Raw genomic sequence first — 19,319 nt, forward strand, 5'->3', positions numbered from 1 at the left:
TTCGAGACAATGACACCGGATTTGAAGCAATTGGCGCGCGTCTTCACGTATGTTGACGTAGTTTCAGCATTAATTTCGTTTCAATTATAATATTATGCTAATTTTTATGTGATTAAAACCAATTGATTTTTAATTAGGACCGAAAAACAAATCTAATTTTCAATGCAAATCACGAAAAATTGTACAACTCTTATCCAATTTAAATGAAACATTAATGCTACTACAACTATAGTGGATAATTGAATTTTATTGTGTATAATGTACAAATATATTTGTATGCAGCGCGCAACTCAGTAATTTAATATAGGTTATCAAAATGCCGGTATCTGTGGAAAATGCGACGAAACTCATGCACCTTATGCACATACATCATTCTTTTTTTCTTTATTGACAATTGTACATTCGACGAATCTTTTCCACATCATATTCACTCGGACTGTTTATTTGTCCCAATTTACGACTGGTATTATGCTGTAATACATTTTTTTCAAACAAATATATTTCATTTAATATTCAACTGAAAAATTGATGTACCTTTGCAACAATAGTGTAATTGGTTCCACGTTTTGCAAACGCATTTTTCGGATAATGCATTAAACTATCATAATCATATGGTAAATTGAATGTTTCCACCAAATCGTTGTCTTTCTTTGCAAAATTGTGTCGATGATCTACAAAAAACAAAGTTAAGTCGAACTAAAAAATGAAAGTGTTAAATTATGTATGGTCTAAAAACTACTTGGTTCAATGTTGTCCCAAATGATGTCAACATATTCGTCTCTATCAGGTCTTGATTGTTCATGCCATAGTCCTAAAACGTGTAACAGTTCATGTTGAATCGCTCCAGATAATTTCAAACAATTTTCCGATAGATAAATATCAATGGGTTCGCTTTGATTCGCCTTGTAGCCAACCAATGTGCCACAACCGGAGTTGGATTTTTTGAATCTTATATGATATGTATCAGTGGTGCGCTTGAAGTGGAACTTTATGCACGTTTTCTTCCGAAATACTTCCATGGCATTCAGAATGGCAGCACGGTCTTTCTCAGTGTAGCCATCGTCAAAACGATATGGAACAATACCATTTGGCCATTTATTTGTCGACGATTTCATTGCATTACGATCATTTTGCCGTTCGTCACCCAAAGTAAACTCATTTTCAAAATAATCTTTTGGAAGTGAACTGTCACTGGCGCCAACACTAGCACTCAAAACAAATAAACAAACTAAATGATTAAGCATTTTAGCAACTAATAAACACCGAACGATTCTCACTGAATGATGTGTGTGGTGAGGATCGGACTTATAAAGGATTTTTTCCACTTATCCGTGGCATATATATTTTTTGGGAAAATGTGACCAGAATATTAATTCAAGAGATTATTAACCCCAATTCACCAAGCTGAATGACATGCATGTAAATACTTGCACAACAGATAGAAGCGATTCACGTGCGAGGCGATTGTGCGACATGGAATTAGCTCATTCGTGCTATTATCATCATCCCCATTGTGTTTATTCTAACATGTTAGTTTCCTCATACAAATATCATCGTTACGCTGCATTTATAATTCCGCGTTAATTATACAAACCGTTCATTCATTCAGTGGATATTCATAGTACAAAACGATTTCAACAGCTGTTTTTTTTTTTTTTTGAAGAACTATGCAAAAAAGAACAATGCACAAATGTGAGATTCCATATTTGGTATGACGTTTCATATTTAGCCTTCAGTTTTTTTTTTTCCATTTTTATTCTCGATATGTATGTTTCGTGATGTAATCAGTTCAATTCATCGGTCAAACTGAATCACACGTTTAAAGTCCGTAAATCGCTGTAATCTAAGAATTTCTGCTTTATTATTTAATGTATCACGTCGAATGTTGCTGACGAATTTATCGACTTTTGTACTGTGACCACAAAATATTTTCTTTATAAAAATCATGTCTGTTTGATTTTATCTAATCAAGTTGAAGAGTGTCAGTCCAAAAGTCGAATCAAATCCGAAAGTAAACTTATGCTTTATGAAATATTCGACATGCTTGGTGAAAGAGAAATTTAAAGAGAAAAAAAAACATCACGCCATGTAACTGATAACATTGAAAGAATTTAATGATAGTAAAAAAGAAAAAAGTGCGTAGATAGAAACTTGTTTGCATTAACATAATAACAGTAGCGTAACTATAAATATCCTCTACTGATTGCCATGAAGGTGAATTATTACATATTTGATTCTATTTTATTAAACCACTTGTTGTATCATACAATGCATGTTCTGTGTAGAACTGAACGTCAATGATTTATGTACTCATAGTGCACCATACATAGAAGTTATTATGATGACCGCCTCACTCTCACTTACACAAATCGAAGCGTGTTAGAGGTCCGTGAAAAAATGATCAGCATGCTGTAGCACTTGCAAATTGTATTGCGAAAAGAATGTGCGTGATACGAACGACTACATGAACATTAATTAAATCATCATACATAAAGTGTTACAACTGTGAGAGAGACTCACTTGACTGTGTCTGTGTGTTGCTTCAATTTCATTCTATCTTTGTTTGTACTGGAGCATTACGACTAATGTCTCTGTCTGAATGTTTCGCGTATGTATTCTATGTTATTATTGTTTTCATTTCATACTTGAAACAGAATCAGTGTGAAATAAAAAAAAACAACAAACATTTAGTCGCCTGACAGATGTACTGGCACCTGGTTGGCATTCGATTCGACGAAATTTATCAGTCAGTGAGAGTAGCTGAATCAAGTGTATTCGATATACACATTTAAAAACAAAATCATCACATTTTTTCCAAATTTCAATTTTTTCACTCCGTTCGTTCAATACGAATTTCGTCGATTTCTAATTCTATTTTAATCACATTTTCCATTTTTTGACATCATTATTTTAACGGGACAAATTTGTTTCTTCGGTTTGCCTTTTGAAAAAAAAAAAAGATAATAATTTTTCAAGATGGAAAGTTCATGGGTTGAGACAGCAATCAATGCAATTCGCGTTGTAAGTTTTATGTGCGATGTTATCACATTTCCCGTATATTTATTGGTACAACAACCATGGAAACGACGACAATTATCAAGGCGACTCAAAGTAAGTGAATCTGCGTTTTTTTAGAATTTTAAATCGTTAATTTTGTTTTGTTGCTGGTTTTTTTTTTGGTGTTAAAATCATTAGTGAGAAATCAAAGTCCATTTGTTCTATAAAATTGTAGTGTGATTTTATAGTGAAAACAAAAATTGTTGAATCAGATAGAGAAATCAACCGTTATAAAATGTTCGAAGTCCATTTTCTTATCTGATATACACTGTATCATCAAATCATTTTTAATCAAAACAGAATTGTATGAGTGTGCAATTACACTAAATGGTTTTATAACATATAATTAACGGCAAAATTGTTCGGTTTTAAATTCCAATTATTGCGGCTGCTATCAAAGTGCAACTTTGACATTTACAGTAGTGTAAGGACATAAGCTCATAATTCATTGTCATTGTCTGGGAGTGAAATTCTTAAATGGTCATAAAAAAACGTGTTCTGTGTAATACGATCAAATAAATATCGAAATTTGTTCATTACCACTCAATGATAACATTTTAGAATGAAATGTTTTCTATTATATGCTTAAATAGCGTCTATTGAAAATCCAGATGTAATTGCACACTAGACAGTTGCAATACGATGGTCAACGACTATTTAGAAAACAAACTCCTATTTGATTTTGCAAAACATTGAGAATATAAATTGAATTCGTTTCTTTTAAAAGGCAAAACCAATTTCGGCCGATAATAATGAAATTACATATCGTTCCGTTGTGCCTACAAGCGAGACACATGTTAAACTGGTGCAAGCAAACGTTGATACATTGGAAAAGGTAGTTTTATAAATATACATTTTAATGATTGATTTTTAGTAACCTTTACTACGTGTTTGCTTTTGTGTTTTGTTCGAATCAATTTTATATCACTGTTTGCTAAGATGTTGACCTTTGCAACAAAAATACATAAAAACAAAAAGTGCTTGGGCACACGTAAGATTCTAAGCGAAGAAGATGAAAAACAACCCAATGGCCGCGTGTTTAAAAAATACAATATGGGCGAATATGAATGGCGTACGTTTACCGAAGTTGAAAATGCATCGGCTAACTTTGGCCGTGGTCTTCGTGAACTTGGTCAGGTTGCATATAAAAACATTGTCATATTCGCTGAAACCCGAGCTGAATGGATGATCGCCGCACATGGATGTTTTAAACAAAATTTTCCAATCGTCACTATTTATTCAACACTTGGCGATGAAGGTGTTTTACATGGTATCAATGAAACTGAATCCACAATCATTGTAACAAGCCATGAATTGTTGCCAAAGTTTAAATCATTATTGCCAAAATTGCCAAATGTTCATGCCGTCATTTATATGGAGGATCAACTGCATGAAACCAAAACGAATGGTTTTAAGGAAGGCGTACGCATTTTGCCGTTCAATGAAGTCATTGAAATTGGCAAGAATAGTTATGCTGTTGCAGCTCCACCCAGCACCGAAGATATAGCAATTATTATGTATACATCAGGGTCAACTGGTACGCCAAAGGGAGTTTTACTTTCACACAAAAACTGTATTGCAACGCTCAAGGCTTTCACGGACTCATTTGAAATTTATCATGATGATGTTCTTATTGGGTGAGTATGATTTATTGTTTCGTTTTTGTTTGGCGACGATTCAAAATTCGGCCACGTTGTTTTATTCTAGATTCTTGCCATTGGCTCATGTTTTGGAATTGCTTGCTGAGAGTTTGTGCCTTTTGGCCGGCTTGCAAATTGGCTATTCGACACCAACAACACTTACGGATACAAGCAGCAAAATAAAGCGCGGTTGCAAAGGAGATGCGTCTGTTTTGAAACCGACCGCAATCACCTCTGTTCCGGTGAGTGATGACTAGGGATATTTTGGATTTTCGATGATTTGCTATAAATGAAATTTTTTTTAACTCTTTCAGCTAATTTTGGACCGTATAATCAAAGGTGTCAACGAACAAGTTGATAAAGGAAGCCCATTCCAAAAAGCATTCTTTAAGTTTGCATATGAATATAAACGAAAGTGGACACGAAGAGGCTATGACACTCCACTATTGAATAAGTAAGTTTCGCATGATGTACATTGAAAACAAAATCAAATTTACTATTTTATTTGTTGTGTTTTGTACCTAGGTTCATTTTCAATAAAATCTCGAAGACAATGGGCGGAAATGTTCGATTGATGTTAAGTGGTGGTGCTCCATTATCGCCGGAAACACACGAACAAGTGAAAATATTGCTATGCACCGAGGTCGTACAAGGTTATGGATTAACTGAAACAACCAGTGGAGCCACACTCATGGATCGTAAGTATTGGGAAGAGACCAATGAATGCATTAATGGATACATATTTTAATTTACACATAGCTATGGATATGTCATTTGGTCGCGTGGGTGCTCCCACCACAATGTGTGATATTCGCTTATGCACATGGGATGAAGGTGGTTATCGTGTAACGAACAAGCCGAATCCACAAGGTGAAGTCCTAATCGGCGGTGACTGTGTGTCAAGAGGCTATTACAAGTTAGAAGAAAAGACAGCCGAAGAATTCTTTGATGAGGACGGAAAACGATGGTTCAAATCTGGTGACATTGGCGAATTTCATTCCGATGGTGTTCTCAAGATTATCGGTAAATTCAAGAAAATTTGATAGAATCGATCGTGATACTTAATTAACAGCCCTTTGCTATTTCAGATCGTAAGAAGGATTTGGTGAAATTGCAAGCAGGAGAATATGTTTCATTGGGCAAAGTTGAAGCTGAATTAAGAACTTGTCCATTGGTCGACAATATTTGCGTGTACGCTGATTCTTCCAAACATTTCACCGTTGGATTAATTGTGCCAAATCCAAAGCACTTGAAAGATTTGGCACTTTCACTCGGCGTTTCCGATACATTTGAAAACCTATGCTCATTGCCGGCCATAGAAAAGGCTTTGGCTAAAGTTTTAGTTGATCATGGGCTTAAATGTAAGACAATATTCATTTTTAAATAGCCATTTATTGGAATCTCAATCATTTCTTTTGTCATTTTCCACAGGTAAATTACAAAAATTCGAAATTCCAGCCGCTGTGACATTGTGTAAAGATGTATGGACACCAGACAGCGGCCTCGTAACAGCAGCATTCAAACTGAAGCGGAAAGATATTCAAGACCGATACCAAGCCGATATTAATCGAATGTACGCTTAATACGAAAAAAATTTATAATACATTATATAGAAAATGTAAATAGTATGAATAGTTTTTTTTATATTCGATCTACTAAATCTTTGAAGGTTTAAATAAATGGTTTATTAATAAATCACATGTTTGTTAAATTATACACAGTGTGTCGCAAAGAAACGTAAACTTTAACGAAATATCCCATATTAGTTGCGCCATCTATTGAGGAGGATATGCGTTGGAAAAGTCCCTAATCGACTTTTCATCATTTTACCCTAATGGGGGGGGGGGCTCTGAATTTGTGGGAGACTTGAGGTGAATGGGCTTGAGACTAGAGGCAGAGCAGTACTAGAATAATAATTTTTGTTTAAAGTAATTCTATGGTGTGAGTAGTAATCCATATTGATCCGCAGTAATACACACTTGTGTAAATTCTAACAGCAGTGCAATGACGTTTCATGTGTACGATGTGTATTACATTTGTTAAGAATAAAGCGATCGGCGTATATTGAGGATTGAAACAATTTATTCGATATTTATTAAATTAAATTCGATATTTTCCATTTTTTAACAATAAAATGTTTCATCCGAAATATACGGCGATCGCTTTATGCCTAGCAAATGTCATACACAACGTACACATGAAACGTCATTGCACTGTTGTTAGAATTTACGTAAGTGTGTATTACTATGGATTAATATGGATTACTACTCACAACATAGAATTACTTTAAACAAAAATGATTTTTCTAGTACTGCTCTGCCCCTAGGCTCGAGACGAATATCATTTCTAGGGTACTTTGGGATGCTGATTCCGAAAATCGAGGTTTTGGTCCGAAAAAATCATGGGTGAAGGGGTTAAGACCCCCGAACCTCTAGGGGGTGGGGGGACTTGGAAGGCAGGGGTCATAAAAAATTTCTCTCGTAAAAAAGAGTTTGGAGCACAAAAATCAAACCAAAAATCATTAAACTGTAACGAAGAAGAAAATATTGTTGTGATTCTACAATATGAAAAAAAACAAATCCACTGAACGTCGCCTTATACCATTTTGTGTTGTGGATTTAAATTGTTCCAAATCCAACAAGCGACTATGAATGAATTCCAACAATAACAACTGCGCTGATAAGGATAAAATATCATCACTGACATTCTCATTCCATTGAATGAAACTTAGAAAACTCAGTATAGTAAGACATTTGCAGTGACCGGTTCGCGCATATTTCTATGCTTGCCTAAATACGCTAGGTAGCATAGATATGCCAAGCATACCGCAAACGCAACCGACGCATCGCCGTTCACTCTATATGAATGGGGTAGAATAAAAACTACTTCTCGAAAAATTGCTATTTTAAAACGAAACCTAAAAAAAATTTCAATAAAAAGTGAATCAATTTTTTTTCGTCCAATTGAAGTGAATCAAGAAAATTTTGTTCAACAAAAGTGAACCAAAAAAAAAATTTCACTCGGTTTTTTCAGTGTAAAATACACTAAAATGAATTTTTTTTTCGGGTTCACTTTTATTGAACAATTTTTTTTTGGTTCACTTCAATTGGACGAAAAAAAATTGATTCACTTTTCATTGAAAGTTTTTTTTAGATTTCGTGTTTAAACATTTTTCGAGAAGTAGTTTTTATTCTACCCCATTCATATGAACAATGCACATGTTCGTTTATGCAGACGACCGTGCGCATACAATATAGCTCGAATCGAATGGCGACGGGTGCGTTGCGGCTTGCGTCTCCGCTATGCTTAGCATAGCTATCAGGCATAGAAATATGCGCGAACCGGTCACTGGACATTTGTGCAATTTGAATTATAAAAGAAATTTTATGTAAAAGAGTTATATGCTACAATTTTTAATTCTAAATTCAAAAACTATCGCTCACAAATTTTCTTTAAATTTAGTTAAAATGGTTTATTGTGAAAACTGGATATTTTCACGGAATGTATGTGAAAGTTCCTAATTTTAAATTATTGATTACACAAAAAATTGAATTAAACAAAAAATAAAATGGAAATACTGACAATTTAAGTTTTATGTCTTACAATATTTTGGCAGATGGCTGGTGAAATTAAAATCATGTTTAAAATCAATTATTTTGAATAGTTCAGAATTGTTAAAAATTAAGTTTGCGTTATGATATCAAACCGTATTTCTGAATAACCATGGCCAATCAAAATTCAAAAAGTCTATGTATAATGGATCTTCATCCTTTTTCGTCCTTTTTGTTCGTCATTTTCTAAAACTTACTTCTAAAAAGAAAAATGGAAATTTAAAATAAAAGAATGATTCCTTTTACGTTGAATCTCGTTTGAGAAAAGTGTTGACTTTGATATCCTTGTGATAAGCAACTGGTTGTTTAAAGACATAACAATCGCTGTCCAAATGTGCTTCCAATGTTCCCAATCCAATTTCTTTTTGGCATAACAAACAACTCATGTTGTCGCTGTCATGGAAAATTGCATAAATATTTGCGCCTTTGAAACGTGTCCAAAACAATGCTTGTAATTCTCTGTCGTCCAAATGCATATTTTTATCATGAAGATTGCTGTTGATCACAAGTTGTGTGTTTTCAAATTTCATGTATGGTGCCACCTTGAAACCGGCAATCAATGGTTTTTTCAATGAATTTCTACGTACGGCAGAGGTATTCTTCAGAATCTCCCTGATATCCGCATTGTTTGGGTCTTTGTTGTTAAAGTTATTGTTGATCTTGAGATCCATCCCAAAGCGTCGATTTAAATATCGGAATGCACCTTGTAACAAGTGTACGTGCAAAACAGTATTCTTTTGCGAGGCCGTTTTTCTCAAGTACAAATCCAACATTTCATACTGAAAGACACGAATGATTTTCCTTAATGTTCAGTATTAATAATGACCAACAATATACAAATCTTACCAAAATCACTTCGATGAATTGCTTTCGTGTATAATTTTTCATCCAAATTTTACTGCAACGCATGTATAATTGTCGTTTGGTGAATGTCACTTGTTCGTAGAGGAATGCGGCACGCGATTTCAATGTGTCACACCATTCCACTTGTACACCGTCCAAATTACAATTGAATATATTCTGATCAATGGCATCATACACCGCCTTCAACGTGGATGTGGAACCGATAAATGTCGATTCAGTCATTTTACATGGCGTCGCTTTGTCAATTTCTTGTTTATTCACTGCAAAGAAATAAATACAAAATAATGTCTACTCAGAAATTGAACAAAAAAAACAGTATCGAATAAAACAGAAACTCTCACTCTTTGTGAAATATTTGAAAATCGTTGGAATCTTTAAAAGTGGATAAATTTAGTAAAGATGCTGCCAATTAAAGTTAATTCTGCGCGCAAAAAAATATTTTCGTTTCATGGATTACGGTAAAATTGTTTGTGTAATGTGCACTGTACAGTTTTAAGTGATTCACACAGGTTAAATTGTATATAATTGTGCGTCGTGCTGAAAGAATGTTTTCGTATTGATTCGATGCACTGTCACCAGGCGGCCGAACTCACTTCTGTCAATTGATATTTATTGTTTTCAGAAAAAAGTCATCAAAGTTCAAATTAATAAAATATATTTATTTAAATTATCATACATTTTTTTATTTCATTTTATAATAATCTTATTAAAAAAATTTTTTGCACTGTATGCAAAATTAAAAGTCCCACCCTTTGTATTCTTTGCACGTATCGCGATTCTCTTTGCGAATTCGTGTGATAGCACTCGCTTCACCCTTTGCTACGCATCGTTTACGTTCTTCTCGTTTCTCTTTAACAAACAACGTTTTTTTGAGGCGATCGGACACGACGCTTGGTGCAATTGTGCTGGCCGATGTTGAATATGAGCGTTGACTTCGGGCGTCAGATAACATTTTTTCGACCATTTTTAAGCGATATTGACGTGATTTCGGATCTAAATTGGCTAATTCATCGTCTTCTTCACCGCCCGACGATACATTTCCATCGACACTGTTGCTGTCGCTTATGTGAACATCTTTCACAAAATCTGTCATTTTTTCTATGTCCTTTGATTCGATTTGTGGAATTGGTTTTGGCAGTGGAATTTCGGAGTCAATGCTTTCCACAGCATCTTCAAACATCTCATCACCATCGTCGGCTTGTGCCAGCGACGTAATATAATTTTGAATATTGAAACTAAGCGCTTTTGATGTATCATTTACACGTTCTTCAGAGAATTTTACTTCAGCATCAACTTGTTGCCGCAAACGATCTAACTCTTCTTCGTTATTCTCTGCTTCAGCATCTGATGCATCTCCGTCCTCATCCAAATCGTCGTCATCACTGACGGCTTCCATACCATATTCTTTTAGTAAATCCTTTTCCATCTCTTTTGTGAAACCACTGCAAGCAACTTCAATGTCCAAATTATCATCGCGTTCCAGTTCATCAAAAGTTGGATAACCGGCACATTCATATCCGAATCGTCTACGGAAATATTCACGAACTCCATTCACATCACGTTCAAAGAACCTAATGAAACATGATAAATTGACAAACATTCATCATTCGATTAGCAAAAAAGAACACTTACATTTGGGCATTGGCATGGGATGTCGACACCATTTGTGGGAAATCAATTAAAATTGGTTTGGCATCATCTGTGACCATTATATTGAATTCGTTGAAATCTCCGTGAATGACACCAGCATTGCCCAAACTCACAATCAAATTCATCAAATCATTGTAAAGAGCTTCGACGTCTTCAACTTCGTGGATTTGTGTTCTGCGGAGAGAAAAAGATTTTCAAATTGTATTCTCTTCTAAGTATGCAATTCAATTGTTCAATGGTGAGAAAAATCAACTTACAGTGTATATCCATTGACCAATTCCATGATGACACAGTGACGATTGAAGTCGATGGGTTTAGGTACGGGAAAGCCTCTTTCATATAATGCTGTCATATAGGCAAATTCACGAGTGGCCGAAATTCGCGACAAATAAAGCCAAGAGGCCTTGTGTCGTTTGCCATGATAGTCTCGTTTCTCCTTGATATTTCGGAAACAAGTTCGACCCAAGCGATGCAATTTCAAACACAGCGGATTCCCTTTTTCATCCGATACAGTGTAAATGTTTGACTCTTTGCCGACTCCAATTTGATTACCAAACGAAGCGACCGAATCGCGTAAGGTAAGCGATTTCAATGCCAAATAATCGTAACCAGTGTTTGTTAAGCGATAGCCATCATCTAAATTACAATAAAACATGTTGACTTGACTGAGCAAAATTAGTCATCAATTGAGTTACTTACATTTGCGACCACGTTCGTACGACAATAATTTGTGTTTGCATAGTTCACGCAACAATTTATGGACTCCGCCTGATTTAAGATTAGCAATCGATGCGGCTAAACTAGCCGGCACCAGTTCGTGATTCTTCATGCCCATTTCAATCTATTCCAAAAGACAAAGAGTAAACCATGTAAATGACATACGAAGAAAACAAATAACCAAAACTCCGCAGTCGTAAATTCCACTTACCGCAGTCAAAACCCGAAAATCTTCTTTCGTTAAATAACGTAAGATGGTAACATTTAATTTACCCATTGCGGACAATGAACTTGAGTATCAACCTCTGGAAATTGTTGTTTTTATGTTTAAAAGAAATTCTATTTACTATGTGATGACCACGCGCTCGTCGAAAACACACACGATTTTATTGAAAAGTGACATGAAATGATGACAGCCAATTTGTGCACCAGAGGTCACTGCACGTCATTTTTGACAATCAGCTGCGACGACACTCAAATTATAGTCACTGTTATTAAAAGGGATTTATTTGTTGTTGCCAAAACAAAACCTTAAAAATTATTAATTGCCATTGTTTAAATTCAATGTTGCAAAGTGAGTGCAATAATTTCAATCTATTTCCGCCAGATGGTGAACACTAATTTCACCATCCAAAATTATTTGCATACATTGTTAGCAACAACTGTTTGTAGGAGTAGGAAAACAGACTGGAGAGAATGTTTGTTCGGTTTAAAGCAACAAATTTTAAAAAGCGGGTGTGGACTTTTGGTCACAACATTTTTATTAAAAATCAATTAAAAGTTCTGCCAAATGTGGTTTATTTTTCGAGTCAACAAAATGCAAAGGATAATTCAAGTTCATCTCCAGAGAAGCTTGATGATGATGCAACACGTAGTAATTGGGTGAAACCGGTAATAATTTCTGGCATTGCATTGTTTGCCGGTTTCCTGTCGTACAAGTATCTAAGGGAAAACGGTAAGGAAACAGATCCGTTTGAATTTTCATTGAGTCCGGCAGTAAATGCAGCCGTTGGTACGCTGAGTGAATCATCAAACCGCAAGAGATTTAATTTCTTTGCTGATATCGTTGAACGTGCATCACCCGCTGTGGTTTTTATTGAAATCAAAGATAAACGGCATGTGGATTATTTTACAAGAGAACCGGTCACTGCCTCGAATGGTTCAGGGTTTATTGTCGATTCAAATGGACTAATTTTGACGAATGCCCACGTCGTTATCAATAAGCCGCATACATTCGTGCAAGTTCGACTACAAGACGGCCGCAAATTCATTGGCATGGTAGATTCCGTGGATCCTGTCTCTGATCTTGCTACAGTGAGAATAAATTGTAGCGGACTTCCAAAACTACATCTTGGCAATTCGTCCGATTTACGAGCAGGTGAATGGGTTGTGGCTTTGGGTAGTCCATTGGCTCTTAATAATACGGTAACGGCAGGGGTGATAAGTAGCACACAACGCGCTTCAAAGGATCTTGGATTGAAGGGTAAATTGCAACCAAATCGGTAAAAAAATGGACAAACGAAAAGACGTTTAATATATTGTGTTTATATTTTAGGCAAAAATATCAACTACATTCAAACCGATGCAGCTATTACTTTCGGTAAATTGCAACCAAATCGAAAACAAATGGACAAACGAAAAGACGTTTAATATTATATTGTGTTATATTTCAGGCAATTCGGGTGGTCCTCTCATCAACTTGGATGGCGAGGCTATTGGTATTAATTCCATGAAAGTGACGGCGGGTATTTCATTTGCAATACCAATCGATTATGTACGGGAATTCCTTAAAAAAAGTAATCATGTCAAGTCAACTTTTATTCAAACAATTAAAATCTTATCAAACAAAGAGCATTGCATCTTCTATTTGTTTACAAATTTACGCAAATTCCCGGTTTCTAATTATTTTGTTTTTTCATTGACAATTTTTTTTAGGTCAACGGTTGCGCGATAATAAAGAAATGGTACCGCCACCAGTGCGACGTTATATGGGCATTACAATGTTAACGCTAACCGACGATATTTTGACCGAATTGAGACAACGATCCCATACAGTGCCGGTAGAAGTTAAGAGCGGTGTGTTGATTTGGAAGGTTATCATCGGATCACCAGCTTACAAGTAACATTCATTTTGATTTACATGCATCACTTATCAGTTTAATTTCTGAATGAAAATTTTCCATTTGATTTTTTTTCTTGCAGTGGCGGACTACATCCAGGTAAAAAAAATCACCTCGCATCAATTGTATAGTATTGATTCAATTTCAATCAATTAATAATTCTTCAATTCTTATTCAATTTATGTATTAGGTGATATTGTGACGAAAATAAATGGAAAAGATGTTCGGACGACCAGCGAAATTTACTCAGTGCTTTCCGAAAAAGGAAAGGCATTAAATATGACCATCTACCGTGGCACACAAAAACTGGAAGTTATGATTATTCCAGAGGAAATGGACGATTAACTGGGCAAAACAAAAATAAAACCCACTTGTATAGAGCTCCATAAAAAAATTGTATGGATTTTTTCCGATTTCATAGACTAAAAATACAAGTCACGTTTTCTCACTCAATCATCTCTCATTCGTATATTTGATATATTGCATATATATTTTTTTAGTTTTTTTTTTGTAGAATTGTATCCCTCTTGCATGAATTATTATTTTAAATCTTGAAATAAAAATGAATGTACAAAGATTTAAATGAGCGTTTTATTAATATAGTAAGAAATTTCAGCGAATTAAGACCATGGGGCGGAAATGAATGAGACGAAATTTTCTCTCTCATGGGCGCAGCCATATTGAAAATTTTGTATGCGCTTATATGTAAAATTGGTGGCGCCACTGGTATATTTGATGGAAAAAGAAGAACATGTTTGAGTCTCACTCGTTTATATGTAAATTACATAGGCATTTCCAGGCCATGATTAAGACACAAATGAAATGTGGTGAATCACACATTTCTATACGAGTTTTAATGTGGCATGAAGTAATATCAATATTTGAGCTGATAAAGAGATCTGGCATCTTAATTGAACAATATGTGTGTATCTAAATGATGTGGCAATCCATAGTGCGGTGCGATTACGTTATTTCAAATTATCTTCCAAAATGTAAATATTATTCATTCTTTTTCAGTTCTTACGGTTTATTTTGCGATGTTTTTCACAATAATATTGTGTAAGTTCACGGACTATGTCTGTTTCCTTGATTTTAATTTCCTATCTAAGTTTCATTAATAAACTTTTGTCGCTCTCAATTTTGCAAGGTCAACCAGTCCATAATAATAAAGATCTTGGATCTTATGTGTAGTGTGTGACCCACCTAGCACAACTACAAGCATAAGAAAGTCATTTAGTTCTATTTTGAACATCATCAGATTTGAATATTCTTTTACGTCTACAAAAGTCTAATCAAAATAAAAAAAATTAGCTATCAGATCCATTTCTAAGTAATGTTTTCCCCATTTTTTTGCAACGGTTACATGAACCTAGGTTTCGAAAACAAAGTGTGACGATAACAATATTTAATAATAAACAAAAACAAAATTGTCCGGTGAAAATAAAATTGCGTAATTGTTTAATCTTATTCGTTTTTATTTATTTGAATGATGCCATATACAATCTCTCAGAAAATCTCTGATCTCCGAAATACTTAACTAAAACTCAAGTAAGGTGTACGGTTCAAAATTATTACAAAAAAAAATAAATCTTAATTCTAAGCAGTATAAACAATCGATGTGCAACATCAAAATCTTCGGCTTAAAATCTACTATTCAAATGTACAAATAAAATCAGTTAATTAGACAAAATGTTGTTCTACCGACATGTACAAGTAGTTTTACAAAATCGTTCAATTTCTTGTAATCTCTCTCCTTTATAAGCGACACTTATCCATCTTGAACAAGAATTGTGTTTGGTGATGCATTGGTTTGAGTCTTGAGTCCTTTCTTAGTTTGGATGGTTCCATTTGTGTATTTAGCGTTGGTGGTTCCGTTTGATTTTCCATTGGTTGTCCCATTTGTTTTACCATTTGTGGTTCTGTTTGATTTTCCATTCGTTAAACTTCCGTTGGTGAAAATTTTCTTGGCACTATTGCCATTTGTGTACGTTCCATTTGTGTGTACTCCGTTTGTTTTGATTCCATTGTTTGGCGGTATATATTGAAAAATGTCGTAGTTATGTGAATAGTTTCGTGGCAAGTCAAAGTTTATTGAATCGGCTGCAAGATATGCCGCTCCAATGGCCATGGCTTGTGTAAGTATGATCAAATTCAAACCGAATTTGTTGGTTGCTTTGGCAATTTCATTTGAAAATCCTGTTTTCAATAGATTCCAGCTCTTCCAAACCGAACCGACGCAAACAATGTTCAAATTGTTGTTGGTCAATAATTTGTCGCTAACATTTGGTAATAATGACATTGTTGCTTTTGCCAAAAAACAACCAGCATCTTCGAATAAATGTATACAAAGTTCATCGCCTGCACTCGCTAAATTCGACAGTTTTTCGCACAAACTAGCAAAGTGGGCTTTGTCAAACTTTGCATAACAATGGTCCAATAAATCGTGACGTGTTTCGATGTTGAAGTGCTTTTTAATTTGTTGCCACACAGCAGACGTATCATATGGACTTAAAACAAGCTTATCCTCATGATCGAACACGATTTTGGTGGCTTTGTGAGCGATTTTAAATGCTAAAATTTGAAATGAGAAAAAGAAACGCACCCATTAGACAAGAATGAAAACAAGATATATTGACGCAAAGTAAAAATGACGGTATTTGAAACTTACCAGCTCCTTCATCACCGAGGAATGCACCCCATCCTCCGCATGTGTAGGTCGATCCATCTGGATTACGAAGCAATGCATTGCTTCCGGTTCCGGCGATCAAAACCATGCCTCCATTCGACGATGCAGTGAAAATTGAGCCCATTGTATCGCTACACACATAGTATGATGACGCAATATTTGGATATTTTGTTAACAATTCATTTTCGAGAATTTTATTTGTGGCATCCTGTTCGCAACCGCTTAAGCTCAAGCCAAGTGATTGAAGCTTCAGACTTTGATCGATGTTGGCTTGCTTCTTTGCCGATTCAATCATATCAGCAATGCGACGGGCTACTTCGGGAATGCCGCACACCCAATGATTTGTACTTGGTCCGGCCACTTTTGAGATGATCGATCCATATCTGTCGACAATTACGGCTTTTGAGTGAGTGGCACCACTGTAATGACAATACAAAACATGTAATTAATGATTTTTTTCTATGGACCTTTTATAATCAGTAATTATAAATTGAATTTTTATTTTAAAATGCAGTCCATGCCCCAATGTAAAAAACCGTGACTAGACGACTACCATATTGACCCCAATTAAATGGTGTAATAGTCGTGATAGTTTGAAAAGCGAATGCACATTATCGCTTTATTGGTGTCGCATTTTAGCCGACAAATTAATACCGATCATCTGTAATCGAATTCGAAAAAACTTCGTAATTTTGTGTTTGCTTGAGTTCTGCATCCACAAACAAAGGCGAAAACATTTAAAACATTTGTTTTTTTACGTCGTACCAATATGAATCAAGAGCCTGTCTTAATCGCACAGAGCCTGTCTTAATAGCAATAATGTTGCTATTATTGAACAAAAATTGTGTCTTGTTTTCAATCATATGCATAGCAATGACCTTTTTATACTGAGTCAATGCTTATCGTTATCACCAAATGAATGGTAATCTATCGGTCACGCACTTTGCAAACCTATATCACAACTATTTTCAATTAATGCGTGATTAAATAATTGAACGGAATTTTTTTCGCAATACTATGCATTCTCTGAGAATTTGTGAATTTTTTTGTTTGGGCAACTGATGATTACAATGAATCAATCACCTTCAAATTACTCCGCATAACGTTGAAGCGACTATAACAAATTGATTGGGATGTTTTTTGTTTGTCTCCGTTTTTTGTATCATGACTTAAAAAAAGACTAAGAGGCAAACAGAAGCCCACGCCCATACTGACTTTATCAGTCGACTCTGTGAATCAGTTGAAAAACAATCAAGTCAAAGTTTATCAGATGCGCCTTTATTGTGACCGCTGAATGCAAAATAATGCAGTACACACGAAAATGTGAAGGATACATTCACAAGAAGTAGACTAATGGCAGAATAAATGCGCGCATGTAGAAACCTGATTTGTGCCTCAATCATACACTAAATGTAAACGTTTTATTAGTATACTAGTTGGTGTGCAACATCTGATCAATTTCGACTGCAAATTAACTTTTTTTTACGTAGTTTTGTCTATTTCATATATTTCAACTCATCTCTGTCTTCCGCTCGTAAAATATAAGCATTTCAAAAATATTGAATCGGTGCCGCCCAAAAAAAGCGCCTTTTATCAGAATCGATAAATCAATGTAACAAATTACCTTATCATCTGAGTGATTGTTTTAACAAATGGAAATGTGATATGTGTTGGAAAATACAATTTAATCGGGGGGACTTGTTGAGACTTGCTAACACCAGTTTCCAGTCTATTTGCTTTCAATGTGCAAATACAAAAAAATATCGAATGGAATTCGATAAAGATATGCAATATGTATGTACTGCGCAAAAATACTTGTTTGAAATATATTTGCCATTCTATACAATTTGTCTGATGTTAGACTGATAATAATTAAACGTAAGCGCACACACAAATATGCGAACGAAAACCTGGCTAATTTAAACTAATATTTGACCTCCGTTTGCTTAAAATGCAAACAGTAAAAGAATGTTATAATTCACTCCTGCTACTGCACCAATGAGAAATCATAAAATACAGTGACGCGCACACAGCGATCGATGGTTACTGAAAGAAGTATAAAAAAAGGTATATCATACACATCAAACAAACCAGTTTCTTTCGTTTTTTTTATTCATGTGTACAGATTTGTTGGCGGATAGGTGTGTGCCAGCGCTCTCGTTTGGATTCGTCGATCGTGCTTGTGTGTATAAACAAGCGTGGGCATTTTTAACAACACTCTCGTCTAGGTTTTGCTCTATTAATACTGACTTGGAGACGTAATTATTTGTGGACATTGGCGGAAAATTCGAGTTTTATAATCGAATTGACAATGATAATTCTTCCCGTATAAAAAAAATGAACTGAATTCAGTCCGAGAAAAAACGAAACATTGACCCTTCACTTTTTATTATCTCTGTTGCCCTGTATTAGGGATAAAGAACCACGCACTCAGCCACAGAATATTCACACTGTCACTTTTATATAACCGCAATAACGTTATCTATAATAGGGAAGAGTAGTATATGTAAGTTTGGCCGCCTGATTCTTTGGTATTAAAAAAAACACGTTTTTTGGGACAAAACCGATTTGAATCGCATTCGGTCATGGACTTTGGCGAAAATTCGCGTCTTTGTTTATGTTTTCATTTTAACATTGTGTTTTTGCATCAATTTTTGGTCATTTTATTCGTACTTTGTCTATATTAGTGTTGTGTGCTGTGGTAATGTTGTTCAAAATGCAAATTCCAGCTTAAAACAGGTTGTGTTCATGATTCGTGATCGCTATTTATGTCTATGCTTTTTTTTTCTCACTTTGGTTCATAAAAAATGCCAGCCAGCAACAAGTTATATATGCCAAGCGACGTAACGTTAAAAATATTTTATTTTTGGAATATCACTTCTTCAAATTCCATCGTCAATTTAAATTCAATTGTTCGCTTTTAAAATGTGCATTGTCAAACGAAAACGGAGCGACAAAAGAGAGAGGGGGGGGG

General features: G+C 35.0%; 6 protein-coding genes across 8 annotated transcripts; 2 read left to right on the plus strand and 4 right to left on the minus strand.

Moving 5' to 3' along the window:
* Positions 1 to 146: 146 nt before the first annotated feature.
* On the minus strand, positions 147 to 1,440 carry LOC116346680 (zinc metalloproteinase nas-4). The gene is made up of 3 exons (XM_031776861.1): positions 740 to 1,440; positions 535 to 671; positions 147 to 471 (listed from the first exon to the last, which is right to left on the minus strand). The coding sequence occupies exons 1-3, from the start codon at positions 1,242 to 1,244 to the stop codon at positions 385 to 387; spliced, it is 729 nt and encodes a 242-aa protein (XP_031632721.1). The 5' UTR covers positions 1,245 to 1,440; the 3' UTR covers positions 147 to 384.
* Positions 1,441 to 2,680: 1,240 nt separating this feature from the next.
* Positions 2,681 to 6,325, plus strand: LOC116346672 (long-chain-fatty-acid--CoA ligase 4-like). Its single transcript, XM_031776851.1, has 9 exons — positions 2,681 to 3,111; positions 3,785 to 3,892; positions 3,997 to 4,694; positions 4,765 to 4,939; positions 5,012 to 5,151; positions 5,223 to 5,395; positions 5,457 to 5,720; positions 5,786 to 6,058; positions 6,129 to 6,325. The coding sequence occupies exons 1-9, from the start codon at positions 2,977 to 2,979 to the stop codon at positions 6,278 to 6,280; spliced, it is 2,118 nt and encodes a 705-aa protein (XP_031632711.1). The 5' UTR covers positions 2,681 to 2,976; the 3' UTR covers positions 6,281 to 6,325.
* A 1,736-nt stretch (positions 6,326 to 8,061) lies between these two features.
* LOC116346675 lies at positions 8,062 to 9,716 on the minus strand. The gene is made up of 3 exons (XM_031776853.1): positions 9,514 to 9,716; positions 9,155 to 9,432; positions 8,062 to 9,087 (listed from the first exon to the last, which is right to left on the minus strand). Coding segments are annotated over exons 1-3 (816 nt in total). The 5' UTR covers positions 9,515 to 9,716; the 3' UTR covers positions 8,062 to 8,550.
* A 94-nt stretch (positions 9,717 to 9,810) lies between these two features.
* On the minus strand, positions 9,811 to 11,930 carry LOC116346676 (serine/threonine-protein kinase rio2). The gene is made up of 5 exons (XM_031776854.1): positions 11,751 to 11,930; positions 11,522 to 11,663; positions 11,080 to 11,458; positions 10,805 to 10,996; positions 9,811 to 10,743 (listed from the first exon to the last, which is right to left on the minus strand). Exons 1-5 carry the CDS (start codon positions 11,814 to 11,816, stop codon positions 9,909 to 9,911), a joined length of 1,614 nt encoding a protein of 537 aa, XP_031632714.1. The 5' UTR covers positions 11,817 to 11,930; the 3' UTR covers positions 9,811 to 9,908.
* Positions 11,931 to 12,012: 82 nt separating this feature from the next.
* LOC116346677 (serine protease HTRA2, mitochondrial) lies at positions 12,013 to 14,184 on the plus strand. The gene is made up of 6 exons (XM_031776857.1): positions 12,013 to 13,022; positions 13,095 to 13,139; positions 13,213 to 13,335; positions 13,475 to 13,658; positions 13,742 to 13,758; positions 13,850 to 14,184. The coding sequence occupies exons 1-6, from the start codon at positions 12,236 to 12,238 to the stop codon at positions 14,002 to 14,004; spliced, it is 1,311 nt and encodes a 436-aa protein (XP_031632717.1). The 5' UTR covers positions 12,013 to 12,235; the 3' UTR covers positions 14,005 to 14,184.
* A 916-nt stretch (positions 14,185 to 15,100) lies between these two features.
* LOC116346663 (N-acetyl-D-glucosamine kinase) lies at positions 15,101 to 18,477 on the minus strand. Of its 3 annotated transcripts, none has more exons than XM_031776836.1 (3): positions 18,437 to 18,477; positions 16,328 to 16,764; positions 15,101 to 16,230 (listed from the first exon to the last, which is right to left on the minus strand). In XM_031776836.1, exons 1-3 carry the CDS (start codon positions 18,460 to 18,462, stop codon positions 15,428 to 15,430), a joined length of 1,266 nt encoding a protein of 421 aa, XP_031632696.1. In that variant the 5' UTR covers positions 18,463 to 18,477; the 3' UTR covers positions 15,101 to 15,427. The 3 variants fall into 3 exon arrangements, with proteins under 3 accessions (XP_031632696.1, XP_031632698.1, XP_031632697.1); XM_031776838.1 differs by lacking the exon at positions 18,437 to 18,477 and adding an exon at positions 17,970 to 17,992; XM_031776837.1 differs by lacking the exon at positions 18,437 to 18,477 and adding an exon at positions 17,111 to 17,314.
* Between the last annotated feature and the right edge of the window lie 842 nt (positions 18,478 to 19,319).

Source organism: Contarinia nasturtii, unplaced genomic scaffold, assembly GCF_009176525.2.
Source record: "Contarinia nasturtii isolate CC-2019 unplaced genomic scaffold, AAFC_CNas_1.1 Cnas_scaffold_1627, whole genome shotgun sequence".
Classification (NCBI taxonomy): domain Eukaryota; kingdom Metazoa; phylum Arthropoda; class Insecta; order Diptera; family Cecidomyiidae; genus Contarinia; species Contarinia nasturtii.